The sequence below is a fragment of the Rhineura floridana genome, chromosome 10 (assembly GCF_030035675.1).
Source record: "Rhineura floridana isolate rRhiFlo1 chromosome 10, rRhiFlo1.hap2, whole genome shotgun sequence".
Classification (NCBI taxonomy): domain Eukaryota; kingdom Metazoa; phylum Chordata; class Lepidosauria; order Squamata; family Rhineuridae; genus Rhineura; species Rhineura floridana.
In genome coordinates this window covers 37,717,217-37,737,510 of record NC_084489.1, presented here as the reverse complement: position 1 = coordinate 37,737,510, position 20,294 = coordinate 37,717,217, and the positions used below count along the sequence as shown (strand labels likewise).

The 20,294-nt window shown below is 44.2% G+C and overlaps 1 protein-coding gene across 5 annotated transcripts in view; it reads left to right on the top strand.

Annotated features, from left to right (window-relative positions):
- Positions 1 to 20,294, top strand: part of TAX1BP1 (Tax1 binding protein 1) — a 76,024-nt gene that overhangs the window by 54,518 nt on the left and 1,212 nt on the right. For all 5 annotated transcript variants that reach the window (XM_061587616.1, XM_061587614.1, XM_061587612.1 and 2 more), the window contains exons 12-15: positions 1,951 to 2,022; positions 16,367 to 16,541; positions 16,816 to 16,964; positions 19,837 to 19,922. In XM_061587616.1, the coding sequence (XP_061443600.1) occupies positions 1,951 to 2,022; positions 16,367 to 16,541; positions 16,816 to 16,964; positions 19,837 to 19,922 (482 nt within the window). The remainder of the gene's footprint in view (positions 1 to 1,950; positions 2,023 to 16,366; positions 16,542 to 16,815; positions 16,965 to 19,836; positions 19,923 to 20,294) is intronic.

The following is a 20,294-nucleotide window of genomic DNA, read 5'->3' as shown; positions in this document are numbered from 1 at the left end:
ACAGGAGTAAATCCCACTGAATTAAGTAAACATGCAAATAATCAAACCTGCCCTCTCCCCCTCCTGCCTGCTCCCATCCCCCTCTTCTCCTCCCCATCACCTGTGGTCAGTTTCACCAATCCTAAGCATGATTGCAGGGGAGTAAATCCCACTGAACTCAATAAGCATGCAAATGATCGATCCATCCTCAGCAAACTTGCACAGGATCCCATTTCTTACCACCTGGATTAAAACGCAGAGAAATTCACTAATAGGCAAAAAACCTTGCAGTTTAAGAACATACCTATAGCCAACAGATATTTCCATATCAACAGATATTTCTGTCACCACCCTCTTCCCCTTCTGCATCCCCTCCTTCCCCCTTCTCCTCCCCTCTGGTCAGTTTTACCTAACCTAGGACTACAACCTTGGGGACCAGGGTTCGAATCCCCACACAGCCATGAAACTCACTGGGTGACCTTGGGCCAGTCACTGCCTCTCAGCCTCCGAGGAAGGCAATGGTAAACCACCTCTGAATACCGCTTACCATGAAAACTCTATTCATAGGGTTGCCATAAGTCAGGATAGACTTGAAGGCAGTTCTTGTGTTTGCATTTTGACAAATTTGTACAGTAGTACACTATCTCAGATTGGGAGGTGGTCAGGTCTCCTGCTCCTCTGGTGCATTCACTATAGCTGCCCAGTTTCCCTACTTTTTAAAGTTTGATAGAAATATCTGTTGGCTATAGGCACGTTCTTAAACCGCAAGGTTTGTTGTCGATTAGTGAATAGTTTTGTGTGCAGTTGTGTTGTTGACAACTAGCCTTTAGTGTTGTATCATAAAACCTGAAAATTCTATCATAAATCAAGACAATTCCTTCTATCAGTGTCAAATTTGGATTGGAGAATGGAAACATGTAGTGCTTAGATGATGCACAAATTGAGGTAGGTAATACTTTTGGTGATGAATAATGCCTAAGCATTGGCAGAGTGCCTTTCCTTCAATACCAATAACCGAATCCTATCCTCACACAACTAGGGTTAAAGAGTAAGGGTTCTAGAGCAGATGGCACCTTCCCTTTGAAAAGGGAGGAAGAAAAATCACTACCTAAATTCAGGCACTGCATGAATTCAGGTACTACATTTGGGCCTTTACTGAAGTTATCCTCCTCCCCACCACAATTGAGCTAGCAAGCAAAAAGAGCTTTAGTCTATTCAAGCAGTTCCCTTTCCCTGTTCCCATAAATTCAGACAGCCATCCTACTCTCCTCTATATCCTTGCCCTCCCATCTCAGACTGATTTTCTTCTACAACAACATGTGACCCTCATATGTCCATGTTGGCCCACACGTCCATCAGCTTTCACTCATACCCAACAATCTCTCCTACTGGTTGCTGCTTCCTGCCTTCTGCTCTACACCTCCCCTTCCACTCCTAAAATAATGGGTGGGGGTAAAGGAGTTTGTCAGGCCCTGTCATCTCCTAACCAAGAACTTCAAGCTTCCCATTGTCAAAAGGCCTGCTGTGGCAAAGTAAGCTTTTTGTGGCTTATAAAGTTAAGCAGATTGGTTAGGAACAACAGGAGAGAGACCAGGAGAATCCAGCTCATTAGCAGCAGTTGAAACTTCCAGTTGCCTAAAAGGCCACAACTTCTTAACCTGAAAAGCTTGACAGGATTTTAGAAACTGACAGCAGAACTATTCAAAAAGGTAAGAGTGCATGGAAACCCAGTTTAATAGATAAAGGCTGATTGATGTTGTCGTGTTGGCCAAATGGAAGGCTTATGTTTTAGCTATTTTGATGGGCAAAACTTTCTTGAAAACTGTAATAGCCATGTGAATTATTTTTGTTCCTCTAAGTGTGTAATTTATGCAATTATGGAACTGTCAGTAGAAATTTCTGTTACACGTATATAAGGGGAACTGCTGTGTATTGGCTAACATGGTTTGTTTGAACTTCTGCTTTAAAAAGGTTCAGTTGGCCGAAAAGGACAGACAGATAAATGAGCTGACATCCCATTTGGGAATCCTCAGCAATGAAAAGGTACTGATTAAATGTTATACATTGGTGAGTTGCTCCCATTGGAGGATGTTTGGAGCTTTTGTGAGTGTAAATGAAGCTACTTACATCCCAGAATATGAACTGAAGATGAGTTTTATTTTTTTATGTATAAAGGTATTAATATACCACCCTCTCCTAAAATATCAGGGCAGTGTTCAATAATATGAAAACATAAGCTATTAAAAACAGCACAAAACAGTAATTAAAATTATTGGTTTCTCAAGAAAATCTTAAGTGACTGCATCGGCCTGTTGGCATAAAGTCTTTAAGAAGTGCCTGAAAGTCAAAAGTGTGGTTGCTTGATGAATCTTTGTTGCAAGAGTGTTCCACAGCGTGGGATCAGCAAAATTAATTGCCTGACTTCTGGTTGAAGCCAGGCTTCTGTAACATGGAGAACAACTAACAGTGCTCTACTGGATGATCTCAGTGATTGAGTTGGGGATATGAGGGGTCAGGTGGCCCTTAAGGTATCCTGGACAAAGGTTAGGGCTCTGAATATCAAAGCTAATATGATGAACATATGGTCATGACACTGCTTTGAAGTACTGGTGAGGACAGTTGTTGGCAGAATTCCTGTATGATATTCAGTATAGCATAAAAATGGGTTAATCCAGTTGCGATAGGGCTGGGCTGAAATGTCCCACCCCAGCCCACCCAACCTTTTACAGATGCCATACAATCTTAGTTTTATAAGTCTGAGGATAGCAGAAATGAATGTGTGGATCATTTTGTCTTAGATGAAATTTGTAAGCAAGTGCTGATGAGGGCGTATAAATTCAGAAGCCATAGAATGCACTCTGCTTAACCTTTTAAAAATCAAGTCTGTTCTAAAAACAGTGCCTTGCAAAAGTAATCGGACCCCTGACCAATGCTCTCATATTACTGAATTACAAATGGTACATTGTAATTTTGTTCTGTATGATATTTTATTTTGAAACACTGAAACTCAAAATCAATTATTGTAAGGTGACATTAGTCTTATGTTGGGAAATGTTTGTAAGAAACATAAAAAACTAAAACATGTTGCTTGCATAAGTATTCAACCCCTACACATTAATATTTGGTAGGACCACCTTTCGCTGCAATAACAGTTTTAAGCTTTTTGTACCAGCTTTGCATACAGTGTTGGAGGGGTTTCGGCCCATTCTTGGAAGATTTGCTCCAGGTTGTTCAGGTTGGTTGGATGTCTGTGGACCGCAGTTTTCAAAGAGCGCCACAGATTTTCCACAGGTAGCCTGCCATCAGATTGGGCTCTTACTGCCATCTAGCGTCCAAAGGCAAGAATGCACTAGAGTTAAAACCTGGGCCTCGGGCCCCTCCCACTCCAGTCTTCATTCTTGCCTTCGTCCGAGGCAGGTTGGATTTTTGGACAGACCATAGATAAGTCTTTATTCCTCCTTTCCACTCGGCCCTTTTTACTTCTCCTCCCCACGTTAGTGTTCGGAGAGTGTGCGATTTTTTCCTGTCTTTATTTTGTCATTTTTCCTGTCTTTATTTTGTCTCATCTTTTATTTCGGGAACCCTGTCAGTTTTCGGTTTTTTTTCTTTTCGGGGGTCTATTCCTGAGGCTCCTCCAGCAGCGGCTGCTGTTTTTCCGTTGGGTGGGGGTCCCGCAGCTGCGGCCTCCCCCCCCTTTTTTCGTTCGGCCTCGGCGCAGGGTAGCTTGCGGCTGCGGCTCCCTCGTGGGCTCTCCGCCCGTTCCCGCGCCCCCAGGACAGGTGTAGTGTTTTGGACACCGTTTTTTGGCTCGTTAGGCTGCGGCTTCCTCGTGGGCTCTCCCATTCCCGCGCCCCAGGACAGCGTTTTTGCTTTCCTTGCCAGAAGCCTGCTGTGGCGGTTCTTTTTTCCCGCCACCTCCGATACCGCGGCCGCCATTTTATTTTTCACTTTGAAGCTTTATTTCTGAGGCTCAGCCAATTTCTTCCCACGCGGAGGCCTCTTTTGCGGCCCTATACGGCAGTGTCCCGTCCCGGCTGCTTCTTCAGCCCTATTGGGGCTTTATTTTTTTTTATCTTTTGAAGTTTTCTCTCTGAGGCTCAGCCAATTCAGTTCTAACTTTCTGCATGTGGGTCCTGTTTATTTAGAGCTACCTGTAGTCAAGCGATACCACACCTTCCCCATTGTGTGTGTGTATCCCCTTATGTGCACCACTGTTTGATGTAAGCCCCATCCTCTGGTGGCGCCTTAGTTTTCGTCAGTGCACCTTGGCGGTACTGCACCTTCCCCATTGTGTGCGTGTATCTAGCCCTGGCCACGCTGCGCTTTTTAAAAAAGCTCCCTTTTTCCTGGCAGTGTGATAGCGGTCTCGCACCTTCCCCATTGTGTGCGTGTACTTAGCTCGTGGCCAATATTGCTTCTCGACTCCCCTCTTATATTTTGGAGTCCTGATTGCTTAGGGGGTTTAGTAGTACTTTATTGGTGGGCGTACACCCACTTATTTTTGGATGCCATAGTGAACCTTGTCACATTTCTCTTGGCACCTAACCCCCGGTCTGTATCCTGCTCTATACTATTTCTAGCTCAGAACTGTCACTGCACTTTCCCCATTGTGTGCGTGATCCAGACATTGACATGGCGGATCCGAACCCAGAGGTGGCACTAACCTCAGGAGCAGGTCGTCAGAACATCGCCCCATCCCAACGCAAACCAGCTAAACAAAAGCACGCTAAATCTTTAGCAAAGACTAAACACCTGTCTGGCCACAGGGCGTCTAAAAGGGCACGCTATGTCTCACCTCCACTCCCGGAGAAACCTCTCCATGCAGCAGTTCCTGCGCTTTTCCAGTCTCCTTCTGAGTCATCAGAGGATGAGTTTGAAGGCTTCCCCAGCCAAACTCCTCGCCAATCTGACATCTCCCTTACTCCTCTGACTCCACCTGTGCAGACTCACGTTTCTCCACAGGAACAGGCTCTACCCACTCCCCCCCCTCCAGGGATACAGTTGACCCCAGATTTTCTGCTCCAACTACGAGAGCTGCTTGGGTGCCTATCTCAACCTCAGCCTCCTCCACAACTATCTTCTCAGCCCGGAGCCTTGCGGCAGTCCAGCTCTGCAAGACAACCTGGCTGCAATGATGATGCCCTGCTACCCTCACCTAACCCATATGATGTGGTCAGGGGCAGATTGGGTGTAGAGCCTTCACAGGTGGATGACTACTTGAACTTCTTCCAGACCGACCCTGACGAATGGAGTGGGGAATCTGACCCAGATGAGGAGGTATCTTATCGCCTCTTTGACCCGGCGGATTTCACGCCTCTGTCGCGCAGAGTAATGGACACCCTCGGCATTCAACCAGAACAAACACAACCGGTTGCCCCTCCTGTGAAGGGTGCCAGAGTTCTCAAGTCCCCCAGATCAGTACAGCACTTCATTCCTGTGCCAGACCCCATTAACAAGCTGGCCAGAGAAGAATGGGCCCGTCCTCTCCGCCCGCGCCGCTCCTCTCCATTGGCCAACAAGCTGTATACCCTCGCCCCGGAATTCATGTCTTTCCTGAACGTCCCGGGGGTGGACCAACCTATCTCCAATCTTGTATCTCGGTCTCTACTCCTGAAAGAGGGAGAATCACAGATCAAGGATCCCTATGAGAGGCGGCTTGACTTTGTCTTATGAAAGATCCATGAGGCATCCACTCATTCCATCCGGGCATCTGCTACCGCCTCCATCTTCTCACGGGCCTCCATGATGTGGCTAGATGACCTTCTAGACGATCCTAACCCGGATCCAGCCAAACTACAGAAAGGTCTCCTCAAGGTACACAAGGCAGCTGCATTTGTGGCTGACGCCACGTTAGACACGACCCACCATGGTGCACGGGCCCTTGCGGCTGAAATTGTAGCTCGTCGAACCCTATGGCTCCAACATTGGGATGCCGATTCTACCGCCAGAACTAACTTATCCTTAGCTCCATACTTGGGTTCTATGCTCTTTGGCGAGGACGCACTTAAAGCAGTCCTTGTCGACCCCAAGGACAATCGTAAGCCTGCCCTAGCAACAGCCAGAAGAGACGACCGCAGACCATTCCGGCAGTTTACTCCTTACCGCCCCTTCCAGCCCTTTCGGAGAGGATGACCTGGTGGACAAGGACGGGATACCAGGTCTACAGATTTCTGTTCCTCCAAGGCACCCTGGCCCAGACAACGCTTCCAGTTCAGGGGCCAATACCAAGGCAGGCAAGCTCCTTCAGCCTCTTATGGCAGAGGATCCCGTCAGCGCAGGCAGTTCTGACTCCATTCCCATTGGAGGCAGACTCTCCTTCTTCTCCAGCTCCTGGCTCATTCTGACTCACATCTCTTGGGTCAGGATCATCTTAACCCAGGGGTACAACATAGAATTTTGGCGGACCCCCCTGGACATATTTTGCCTCTCCCCCATCTCCAAGGCACACAGGATGGCTATGCAAGACGCCCTACGACATCTGCTAGAAATAGCCGCTATAGAGCCTGTACCCCCATCCGAAAGGCTACAAGGCGTGTACTCCATCCTCTTCACGGTCCCCAAGCGAGATTCCTCATGGAGGGCGGTCCTAGACCTCAAGTGCCTCAACCGCTTTGTCAAGTACCGCCGCTTCAAGATGGAGTCTCTGGCGTCTATTGTGGAAGCTCTACAACAAGGGGATTTCCTCGCATCCATCGACCTGAAGGACGCTTACTTACACATTCCAATTTGCCCGGCTCACAGACGGTTCCTGAGATTCGCACTAGGCCACCACCATTTCCAATACCGTGCCATGCCATTCGGCCTCTCCTCAGCTCCCCAAGTTTTCACCAAGGTGATGGCCACCATGGTGGCATCTCTTTGCCTACAGGGGGTTCACATTTACGCCTATCTCGATGACCTCCTCCTCCGGGCATGCTCCCTGGACTTGGCCAACAGACAACTCCAGTTCACCCTAGACTCCCATGGCTGGCTGATCAATGCCGAAAAGAGTCACCTGCAGCCAACCCAGCGCCTCTAGCACCTGGGGGCTATACTGGACACGTCTTTAGCCATGTTTTTCCTGTCCCCAGATTGGATTGCCTCCATCACAGCCATAGCAACCTCTCTGACACATCGCTCAAGGGCAGATGTCATGCTCCTGGCGCAGTTCCTCGGGTCAATGATTTCCACAATTCACATCGTCCTGTGGGCTCGACATCATTCGAGACCTCTACAATGGGCCCTCCTACCTTTTCAGGTGGACATTACCAAGTCCAACCATCGTGTGATTCCGCTGGACCCATCATTGAAAGAATCATTATGCTGGTGGGTGATGACAACACACCTCAGCAAGGGGACACCTTTTCGGGACCCAGCCAGAGTCTTAATCACTACAGATGCCAGTCTGTCCGGCTGGGGAGCCCATTGCAACTCCACCTTCGTTCAGGGAGTGTGGTCCACTCAGGACCTAAGTCACAACATAAACTGGCTGGAGCTCAGAGCTGCTCATCTGGCCCTTCGGTACTTCCAGCCACTGTTCTCTCTACAACACGTCCTCATCCGTATGGACAATGTTTGCGTGAAATCTCATATCAACAGACAGGGGGGTACCAGGTCCAGGGTTCTGCAGGAAGAGGCGACCCGAATCTTCGACTGGGCCGAGAACCATCTATTGTCGGTACGAGCAGAACATCTCAGCAAGGTTTTAAACGTGACCGCCGATTGGCTCAGCAGGCAACAGGTCAACCCGGGAGAATGGAAGCTTCATCCGGCAGTGTTCCACCTCCTTCAGCGACGGTTTGGCACCCTCTCGGTGGACCTCTTCGCTTCCAGCTACAACTGCCAGCTGCCTCGTTACTTCTCGAGGTACCTAGAGCCGACGGCGGAAGCAGTGGATGCGCTGACGACACCATGGCCAGACGGGCTTCTGTATGCCTTCCCTCCGATATCCCTCCTGGGCAGGACGTTGCCGAAACTCCAACAAGAAGGGACTCGGATTCTCCTGATAGCACCATACTGGCCTCGCAGACCTTGGTTCTCGGACCTTCTCTCGATGTCAGTTGTGGATCCCTGGGCCCTTCCGGTCATGCCGGATCTTTTCACCCAGAGACCAGTTTGCCATCCAGATCCGACCTGGTTGAGCCTGACGGCCTGGCACGGACGCAGTTGAATACTGCCGGACTTTCTCAGGGGATGATAGACACTATCTTAGCATCACGACGACCGTCAACTACTCGCATTTACCAGAGTACTTGGCATGCCTTTTCCAACTGGTGCACTTCCAAGGGTTTTCCGGCACCTCACGCCACTGTACAGCATGTTCTACAGTTCCTATACAGAGGTCTGACATTGGGACTGCGACCGAACACTCTGCGTCGCCATGCTTCCACCATCTCCTCGATCCTATCCGTTTCCTCATCGGCCGCCCCCCTGGGAACTCACCCGCTCATCAAACGCTTTTTAAGAGGGGCCGGCCGCCTTTCTCCACCTGTACGCCACCACTTTCCTTCCTGGAACCTCTCTAAGGTCTTGCAAGCCTTACAGCACCCTCCGTTTGAGCCTCTTGCTTCGCTACCTCTCAGACTGTTATCTTACAAAGTCTTTTTCCTCATTGCTATTACTTCTGCAAGACGAATTTTGGAGCTACACGCCTTATCATCGGCCCGTCACCTCTGCGTGTTTCATAAGGACTCAGTAATTCTGAGGGTTGACCCATCCTTCTGTCCAAAGGTCAACTCAGTATTCCACTGTGGCCAGGATATTGTACTTCCTTCATTATGCCCAAAGCCGGTCCATCCCCTCAAAAAGGCCTGGCATTCGCTGGATGTTAGGAGAGCGCTCAAAGTTTACCTCTCTTGCACCCAAGACATCAGGCAGACAGAAGCATTATTTGTATCCTTTCACCCTAGGTCTTTGGGAAAAAAGGTTTCCAAATCCACTTTGTCCTGTTGGCTACGAGCCTGTATTTCCCTCGCATATCAGTCCCTTAATTTGCCTGTGCCGTCTAACATCACAGCTCATTCCACCAGGTCAGCTGCTGCTACGGCGGCTTTTCTAACTAATGCACCTCTTACTGACATATGTAGGGCGGCGGTATGGGCTACCCCTAACTCCTTCGTGAAGCATTATAAGATTGATCGCTATGCTTCGGCTGACGCCTCCTTCGGGAGACGTGTCCTGCAACATGTCCTTTCTGATTTATAAATTCCTAAGAATCCCTCCCTATTAAGGGACAGCGTTGGTACATCCCAATCTGATGGCAGGCTACCTGTGGAAAATGGACCATTGGACTCACCTGAAGGGTGATTTTCACAGGTACGCCTGCCATCACGTCCCTCCCTTGTGGGGGATTTCTGGAAAATTTGTTCATTTTTGTATATTTTATAGGCTACAGGCTTAGTGCTCTGTCTAGTTCTCTCTTAGTTAAAACTGTACTTTAGCTTGCAAGTTCTATGATGTTTCCTGTTCCGGTTTTCTTTCTCTGTTTTCCTTGCTGCTGGGGCCTTTGGCCTCTGGTTCCTTTCAGATATACCACTTCGAACTCGTCACAATGAAGACTGGAGCGGGAGGGGCCTGAGGCCCAGGTTTTAACTCTAGTGCATTCTTGCCTTCGGACGCTAGATGGCAGTAGAGCCCAATCTGATGGCAGGCGTACCTGTGAAAATCACCCTTCAGGTGAGTCCAATGGACCGTTCTCAGTAGGCTTGAGATCAGGACTTTGACTGAGCCGCTGTAGGACATTCACCTTTTTCTTCTTGAGCCACTCCAGTGTTGGTTTGGCCTTGTATTTGGGATCATTGCCCTGCTGAAAAGTGAATTCCCTCTCAAGCTTCAGTTTTTTAGTGGACTGAAGCAGGTTCTCTTGTAGCATTTCCCTGTATTTTGCTCCATCCATGCTTCCTTCAATTTTAACAAGATGCCCAATCCCTGCTGATGAGAATCATCCCCACAGCATGATGCTGCTACCACCATAATTCACTGTAAGGATGGTGTGTCTTCAGCATGGGCAGTATTAGGTTTGTGCCACACATAGCGCTTTGAGTTTTGGCCAAAAAGCTCTATCGTGATCTCATCTGACCACAAAGCCTTTGTCCGCATTGCATCTGGGGTACTCCCATGCTTTCTGGGAAACTCTCCAGGTGTACTTTCAGATGGTACTTTTCTGAGTTATGGATTCTTTCTTGCCATCCTCCCATACAGGCCAGTGTTATGCAGAGCTCTTGATATAGTTGACTGGTACAGCATTACTCCACTCCCAGCCACTGAACTCGCGCTCCTTTAAAGTGATTGTTGGCCTCTCTGTGGCTTCTCTCACAAGTCTTCTTGTTCAAGCGCTGAGTTTTGAGGGATGGCCTTTTCTTGGCAGTGCCTGGGTGGTGTGATGCAGCTTCCACTTCCTGATTATTAATGCAACTGTGCTCACTGGGATATCCAAACACTTGGATATTATTTTGTACCCTTTTCCTAATCTATGCATTTGTATTACATTATCTCTCACTTTTGTAGAATGCTCTTTGGTCTTCATTTTCCTTCTGATCCACAGCCTGACCAATGATCCTTCAACAGTGGGGTTTTTATCTTGACAATGTGATAGCAACTTTAATGGTTCACAGGTGGAGGCCAATGGCCAGGTAATTGTGTCCTTGATAGGGCATTTTCTTTCACCTGTGTAAACTGGAAGATTCCACATCACAGGGGTTGAATACTTATGCAAGCAACATGTTTCAGTTTTTTATGTTTCCTACAAACATTTCCCAGCATAAAACCAATGTCACTTTACAATTGATTTTGAGTTTCAGTGTTTCAAAATAAAATATCATACAGAATGAAATTACAATGTACCATTTGTAAATCAGTAATATGAGAGCATTGGTCAGGGGTCTGATTACTTTTGCAAGGCTTGTACTTATACCTAAGCCTTCAAGTACAGTCACCATTGTTGGAACTGTGTGCTTAAAATTATTCTCTTCCAAAAATAAAATTCTCTTCCCCTTTATCGAAACACCATTTTTATTTAGGTTCATTAAAGCTTAAAAGAATTGTTGTACTACATACTTCAATAAAGATATCTTTGTAGTGTTCAAATATCCCTTTGTTATTATCAACAATAACACAACAGAAAGAACTATCATCTGCAAAATCTTTGTATCTGAAAAATGTTTGGGAGGCTCTTGTTGAATTTCTTAAACAATTTTCCAGTCACTTTAATCTTATGGAACTTCTTAAAAGTTTTGACTTGGGAAATAAAGCAGCTGTGCTGAATGCCTCTCATGTATGTTACTCCTTATTTTTTTGTTCATTACATTCAACTAGATTTCATTAAAACAAAAGAATTTGGCTCTGGAGAGACTCCCAGATAGAGTGTGATTTGTGGTTGAATTGTTTTAGTCACTAGAGCCAATAACAAGGAGATAGAGTTCTGTAATCCTTTCGGCATTGGCAACTTCCAAGAGCAAAACAAAGCAGATAAAGTGTACAGGCCTTGTAGTGCAATATAAGATCTTCCATCACCAGGATATCACAAAACCAGATAAAGATTCATGTGGCATACAGTCTTCCATTTTGAGATTATTCAGTGCCTATTTAGAACTATTAGATAAGGGGAAATCAGGTTCTTAAAATTGCCCCAACAGGCGAAAGGGTTCTTAGGCCAGTTCTGATGTCTATTCCTCCCTTCTTGAGGATCTCTGTAGTCTTTATAGCTGGAACAATTTGAATCTCTCTGCCTTTTTGGCTTGTTTCAGCAAATCTGCAAAGGTCTGCCTCTGCCCATTTGGTCCCATTATGCACTTAACACTGCATCCTCTGTACCACAAGGCAATGTCACTTGCTTGTATCTTCATCAAGCTTAGTTTGATCTGCTATAATTCTAGCAACCTGGAACCTCAATGCATGCTCCATTACAGTTCCATCATCTTGTTGTGTATAATTTGGTATATCTCGTAGTCAGCTGTGCAGAGGACATTAAGTAAGTTCCCGCTTCCTTTAGAATAGTAAGGGGGCTTTTCTTCCTTGTCTTTCCCATTCTCCTTTTGCACCTTCCAACTGTGCCCTCAGTGTCTTCCCAATTTCAGGTGTGCAAACTGGTACCAAATTAACCCTATCTTGTTCTGAAATTGGCTGTTTGCCCATACTCCAGCAGTCCATCCAGAAATGTTACCTATGGCCAGTGGGCGTAAATTCTTTACTATGATCTGTTTTTCAACTTCATTCAGCCATTGAGATACTGCCTCTGTGACTGACGTGGTAGGAGGCGGAAGGACCTGAACAATAATTTGGGAAGTGACAAATATTTCCTCTTCAGGTGGTTCCCCATTTTTTGGGGGGAACTTTATTTTCCTAACTGTCATCTTATGTTTTTGCAGGGTGGCTTGTTATGCTTCAGGATTGGTCTCCCTCTCCTGTGTTTCATAGGTCTTGCCTGTATATGTTGTTACTGCTAGGTGTTTGCTGTTATGTGGCTCAGTGCCCCTATATGGAGATGAGGAAACAGGAGTGGCAGATGGAATTACATTTTTCTCCCTCTGTCTAATTGCAGCTTCCCAGTCCTTTTCACAGGACCGCTACTCCCCCAGATCAAGATCTAAGGGAGGGTCATCCCTTAATATTGAGCATATGGATTTTTAGACCTTCAGAGCATCTTTCAGACTTTGCATCAAAGCCATACATCTGGGATGACTCTTGACCTCCCATGGAGGCCTGTTTTTAAGTTTCATTGCCATCACTTTGATTCTTCCTTTTAAATGTGCTGCTTTACGTTCCTCTTTTGCCAATTGAAATTTTATTTCAGCTTGCCTCTGTTCTGTCTATCTCCTCCTCCATCCATTCTCTTCCCCTTGCTAGAGGGGGAAGTTCACACTGTTGATCACAAATTGCTGCATTTTGCATGTGCGTCTCAATTCCTTTTGAAGCCTGGCGTGCTCTTCCTCCTTCACCTTGAGCTGTACCTTCTTTAGTTTCACCATCACTTGATCCAAAATCAAGCTCACCAGCCATATACATGCATTCAGTTCATCTTTGCATCCTGGTTTCATTTGCTTCTCAAGGCAATATTGCTCTAACACGTGGTTCACGCACCTATTTTGCCTCCAAGCATTCACACTCAAATTCTCTCTCGCCAACCACAATTTGGATTTTTGTTCCACTGGAACAATAGCTAGGGAAAGTTTCCCTTTATCCAGGGCATTCCCTGTATGTGGGTTCTTTGTCTTCTTTTACAAAATGTTTTTGAACATTTTTACCACACCAAGATTGACTTAGTAACCAAATTAAATGGAAGTACTAAAAACTGGCACCTTGCCAAATGCAGCCCCCAGCCAGACAGTCTCTGTTTCTTTTCTCCTCTCCTCTCTTCGTCTAAAGGAGACTGAAGAAAAGAAAAAGTATGGGGGGGGATCTCCTTCTGCTCAACCCATCTCACAAGGGAACACTGCAATTATTTACTTCTCCCCTTCACACTGGATTGCAGGACCTGGAACAATAAGCAAATGGAGCTCAGAAAACAAAAACAGACAAGACAGAGTTTGGTTCAAATCAAAATTGAAGTTGGGCCCCTAAAGCCAAAGCAGGAAGGTCCTAAGCATATGGGAACTCTCTCCATTTAGGCTGGATCCTCAGACTGCAACAACATATATAAACATGTAGACAAGGTCCACCAAACTCAGTAAGCCTTAGTTTCAAGCAAACATGCACAGGCCTGCTCTATCAGTCCCTATTGTTTCAAACAGTTTCAGGTACTCTGAATTCTCAGCCCTCATGCCTTAAAAGCTAGAATCATCCAGAGTCTTTTTATTAACTTATAAATAACTCAGCAGATAGCAGAATGGGCCAATAACTCAGAAACATGATGCTATCAGGCCATAACCAACCAGCAAAACGCTTCAACCCAATGTTTTAAAGCCAACCAGAATTGGAGAGTTCAGTATATACAGCAGATTTTCAGCGAAGGAAGAACAAATGAGCAGGATGCTTCCAATACCAGTTGCTGTAAACCGCAGGAGTGCAGAGTGCTCTTGCGCTCAGGTTCTGCTTGCTGACTCCTTGTGGAGATCTGGTTGGCCACTGTGATAACAGGATGCTACACTAGATGGGCCACTGACCTGATCCAGCAGACTTTTCTTATGAGCAAACCAAGCCAAAAATATAGATAAGACACAGTGGCAATATGCTCTCTGTCCCAGCTGTTCCATTGCCAGCCAAATAGTTAATTCTTCCAACAGAATCAAGCACCTGTGTATGCGTGTCTGTACATAATGCAAATAGTTAGATGGAAAAACAAAAAAATGGAAATGGACTACTTTCAAGTCGATTCTGACTTATGGCGACCCTATGAATAGGGTTTTTGTGGTAAGCTGTATTCGGAGGTGGTTTTACCATTGCCTTTCTCTGAAGCTGAGAGGCAGTGACTGGCCCAGGGTCACCCAGTGAGCTTCATGGCTGTATGGGGATTTGAACCCTGGTCTTCCAGGTCATAGTCCAGCACCTTAACCACTACACCACACTGGCTCTCTGGAAAAATAAAACAGAATATGAATATGCAACTTAACTATTAAACTTTACTCAGATAAACAATGTAGAAGATTGAAATTAACTACAATTTAACTATGGTTGAATCTACATTGGCCCACCTAAACTCCACCACCCTCTAATTAAAGCTTACTATGTTATCCCAGCTCTCCCAACTACATGGCGTTTCGTTTAAGAGAAAGAACAGAGCTACCAATCCAGAATGAAATTCCAGGAATCTGCTCCTGTGATTTTTAGATGCATGGTACCAGAGATCAATTTGGTATCCAGGGTATGGGATTGAGGGAAAAAATCCAAACAGAAAATTAATCCAGGTAAAAATTGAAGAAAAATGTTTAAAAACAAAATCAGAGCTGCATAAAAAGTGTGTTGAGAAAATAAAGGAAAACCTTCTGCAGTGTAAAATTTATTTCAAGCAGCAAGAATGGACTCTAAAAGCAAAGTGCTCTCGCTCTCTGTGTTCTAGAGAAGAGAAAAGTTACCGCACAAAAAGATGCTAGAAAAACCTGTTGTGTAGAAAAGATAGGAAGCTAAGGTGGAGTCCTGAGAAGAAAGTGCTACTTCTCTCTGTTCCCCAATATCCCAGAAACCTTTTCCTGCTCACTGATGGATTTCTTTTTAATTCCTCCCTTGCTCACAACTGTATTGGTAAATGACAGGTTTTAGGGATTAATGTGATCCATAGCCTGTTTGGGGTATAGGGAGTCTAATGAAGGTCACCCAGCACTGCTAGCCACATGAAGTCACAAATCACACTACTGCATTGTCTTAGTGTGATGAAGGCCTTGATAGCATTTCTGCTTCTCACACATTCCAGACAGAAAAACATTTCTGCCCTCAAGACAGGCATTTAGGCGTATTTCTTGTCCAGTTTTCTTCCATTTCAGAACTTCCGGGTGATCACCTTCACTATGCACACAGATTTACCCCCAAAGTCGAGCTCCTTAACAGTGATAGCTTTCTAAAAAATGAAAAGAACAGAAAACCTTGTCTGTGCAGGATCCTGTTTACCAGTTCCATTCATGTAATAATTGTATTTCACTTCTGAGATTATTTTGATGAAGAAAACAGAAGTAGCAGCTTGCTTTTCACCCACATGAATGCTTTCTTTTATTTGGAAAAGGTCAGGAAAGCTTGCCCATCTTTAAGGCTTCTTTTCCCCAATGTGTATAGAAGTGTAAGTGTAAAGCCCCAGCTGGCCTGTTTGGCAGCTGACAAATTGCTATAGAACCAGTTATCAAGGTTCTAATGTCTGTCATTGATGTGTCTAGGAATGCTGCTTGAAAGGGACAATTGATGGGTGCATGCATTAAGAAACAAATGCGAAAACTGCAACCATACATTTTGTGGCATTTGCATACAGAGAAACAGTTGCCTGTGTGCTATCTTTTTATGGTGCAGTGTGTTTCTAGTTTAGTTATTTGGAATCTATGTGTTAATACTGTGGTAGAGTCTTCTCTGGTAGAGTTGGCAAAATCCCTGTCCGAGGCTACATCTGCACTATACATTTAAAGCACTTCAACCAGTCATGGATTTCTCCAACGAAACCTGGTAACTGTAGTTTGTTAAGGTTGTGGAGACTTACTGGGAGACCACTATTCTCCTCACAGAGCTACAATTCCTCAAGTAGTTTAACAATCAATTCCTCTTCCCAGGGAACTCTACAGAGTTACTGTTGGTCATAATATATATATCCAGCTAGTTAGACCAATGGTCTAAAGGAGTTCCCTATGTTTTTGTGCTTGACAGGTAAATCTGAAGATTTTTTAAAAGCCTCTATACAAATTGGGCAGTATGGAATGGAAGGCCAGTTAAGCAGTCTTTTATTGCAGATAAATATGTGTTATTTGTGCCTATACACTTATTTTGCAACCTTTCTTAGAGTCCTGGAAGGAGACTAGAAAATCAAACTGACAGAATCACTCAAGGACAGATTTCTCAGCAAGCAGTATATTTTCTCAAGCCAGTTCTTACTTCTGAGGATGATGGACAGGTTCCTGCTGTGCCAACTCGGTTACCAGTACTGCAGTACCCCTATACAACCCAGGAAACAAGAGGTGTGAAACTACTTTTCTGATCTGCTTTGTTCGTTGGAAAATTCCACATGGAAATAGTACATTTGCTGGCAACTGAAATCAATCTAACCAAAATATACTAAGTGTTGCTTGGAAGAGGTGTATTTTTTTTAATAAAGGAATTCTTTCATCTATTGTCTGCCCAGATTGTCTGATCTACTTCTTACACTCTTGATTGAGAAATTCTTTTTGAATATGTTCTAAATAGCTCTTCAATATATGTAACTCAGCGGTCATCTCCTGATTATGATTGCAGATGGAGCAGATGGTGCTTTTTACCCTGATGAAATCCAGAAGCCACCTGTAAGACTGCCCTCTTGGGAACTTGAAGACAATGTAGTGTGCAGTCAGCCTGCTCGCAACCTCAGTCGGCCTGATGGTTTAGAAGATCCTGAGGATAGTAATGTAAGATAGAAATAACTTTTTGCCCTTCTTACCTTTAAGGTGCCATCACAATCTTTCTTCAATTTCTTCTCTGGAGGAAATATTTGTTTCTAATATGGAACCAAATGGCAAATTCCAGTCACAGCTAGTTCATTATAGCCAATGCATCTAAATGTATGCATGCACACCTGTTAGACCATCTGTTCATAGACATAGGAGTCTCTTCCCTGCACCCTGGTTGGCGTTACTAATGATTGTCTGTGTTGGCTATGTTCACTCATTGATTTTGTGGTCAGGAACATGCACAACACACACATTGACACATATAAGTTCCTTATTCAGCTCGGGATATGTGTGTAAAACATGTACTAGGCTAACAGTGTTAAATTATCCTAACAGGAAAAGTTTTCACTACAATATGGAAATTCAGGCTCAAATTGGAAAGGATGCTGGGCATAGACTTGTATGTCAATAGGAATGTTTTAAAACAATAATACATGGGAGCTAACATTTCTGAAGATACCATTTAACTAGATGTTGTTGTGATGTTACGTTGTAAAGCGCCTACAAGTTTCTGAGCACTGTACTTAATTAAAATACTGCAGCCTGTGCTTGCAGACTAACAGTGTAATAGACACAACATAAAAGGAAAAAGGAATGTGGAGGGAAGGGGAAACAAATATTTGAGCAGCTGCACTTTCACTGGCTACCACGCTGGTCTCCCCCTTGCCATGATGTTCTTCCTGGGAAGCAGGGGGTGCAGCCTTCCAGTGGCTTTGGCCTTCTGCCAGAGTACTTCCCCCTCAACTCTGATTTCACAGGTAACTAACGTAATATATTAACAAAGGGCAGATTAATAACTTTTTATCTTGCTATTTCCAAATATGAGGAATCTTGGCAAGAAAGTAAAACTGTTAATTTTTAAAAGGATGTTCTGTTTCAAGCTATTGTCCCTTGCCCATAATATGTAATAAATGTAAAATGTTAAGGAACTGAGGTATATGATAGGGTAAACAGTACTGTGTTTTGCACCCTTTAACTTTAAGAAACACTTGAATAAGAAATATTTTTTTACAAAGTCCTGTGCTCTTTGCAAGTATAGTAGAATCATGACCTACTTCTCATTTAGTCTAGTTTGCCACATTTAATTGCTATTAACCTTTGCAGAAACTGATCAGTGTTCAGACAGGCATGATTTTAGCCCTGGTGCTCAGCACCTATAATGGTGAAAAATGTATCTCTTCCTCCCGCCTTTTGCCCCCCGAGTCCATTACTGTGAATAATTAGGGAAACTGTCAGAACTTTTGCGGCCTATTTAAGGTCTTGAATGTGAGCTTAGCGCTTTTGCCTACCTTTACTTCACATTTTGCATATTTAATATGATCATTCTTGGCACAGACATTACAGATGACAAGCCCTTCTCCTCTTTAGTCATCTACTGCAGTTTAATTAGCAGAGTGTTCTTTCTAATCTATGTGCTTTGCCCTCTCGCAAACCCGAGAAGAACAGAGCTAAAGTCTTGTGCTCATTTGCTGACACAGCTTAGATTTGGTAATGGGGTAGAAGGATCCTAATATGCTCAAATGGGAACCAACTTTGGGCAAGTGTGTGCCTGTTCTCAGAAGATTTTTTTCTTGTCTTACATCAAATAAAAGCTTTAACATCTTATCATCCTACTTTTCTGCTTGTCAAATGAAAATCACTTAATTGTTCCCAGGCAAGGATGTTCAATAGAAGAAATGGGATGCTAACTACCTTGTGCTTGCTAACTACCTGTGAATGCTTGGCAGGCATCTATAGAGCTGAGTAGATTAATATCAAAATACCCCTTTAAAAGTAAGCAATTTGTGGCAGGAAATCTATCTTGTTAGGTGTACAGCATCTAGTATAATGAGATATCAAGAGATCATATAAAGCTGCATGTTTGTTTCCTTTATATTTAAGTGGATGCATCAGTAGAATGTATGCAAGGTTCTGGCTGGTGAGAAGTTTCCTCCATAAAAAATGTATAATGTTCTGTATACTGGTGATGACATCTGTTCCTACGTCCATCTCTGCTTGCGTGTGTGTTGTGTGCTTGAACCTTCTGCTGCAGATGTTAGGCAGTAATACTGTACCCGCAATAAAGCAATAGATATACAGTGCACTACATGTAACTTTGTTGGGGCTATGCACATAGATAAATGCATGCAATCCCTTCACCTTTTTTTAAAAAAGTACACCATATTGCCAATAATGAGTTTATATGAACCATAAAAATATATGTATGATGGCATTGTGTGAACCATCCCTTAAGGTATATCTATGATAGCATATATACTCTGCTAATAGAGTCCTTAACTTCTACTTTTGATAGGCTCTTGGACAAGTCTTGGTTATTCACCAGTACAGCAAGTCTAATAAGTGCCAGCTGCAGCAATTTATCTACTTTTGAAACAAGAACACAACTGATGGTGATAACCACAGAAACCAGCCATATAGGATAATTTAGTAGTTGGTGGGCCTGACTGCAAGGTGGCATGAGTGACTGGTAGCAGTGGCACATCCAGCTCGCTCAAAAACCTAGCCATTGGGAAGAAGCCTTGTGACACTAAATCAATTACTTCTCCCCACCTCTTGCAGATACATTTTTAGCATTTGCACATTGTTTTAATTTAGCAGTGTATGAAATGGAATTTTGGCTTATGGTGCTTTTTATTTTACACTTGGATCTGGACTCCAGGTATTTTTATTGAGGTGAAGATTTATTCTTGATTTGGTTGATACAAATATATCAGAATTGGTGGATAAAAATATATTGGTACTAAAGAAATGGGTAGGCTATTTAGAGACTTGTGAACATAATTTTGAGCAAAATGTAATTATGATAAAAAGATTAAAATTTTATTTTTAGGACGACAACGCAAGTGTACCATCTGCTCCTGATCCACCAAACCTCAGTTTACATGAACGTGGAACAGGCTTTTGTTTTGATTCCAGGTAAAGTAGTTTCCTCTAGCAAAAGTGGCACCAAGCACATAGTGATGCCAGAGCCATCACTTAAACACTGAGTTTGGAGCTTCCTTGCAACATTACACTATTATACTTTGTGAAATGGTATGGAAATTAGCTGCTGACAGAAAACTAATTAAAATTCCATTGGGATAGAGCGGATCCCATGCAATTTCTTTCAGTAGTGCTCTGGATCACAAACTTTTTAACTTGGAAGATACTAGTTGTGCGTGCACTGTATCCTGCAATGTGATTGCTATAAAGGGTGTGTTGCATGAATGCCAAAGGCCCCTTTGAATATTATTTGCTACATGATTAGGAGTTTTAAAGAAATGCTGCCAAGGTTAAAGAGGTGTCTTC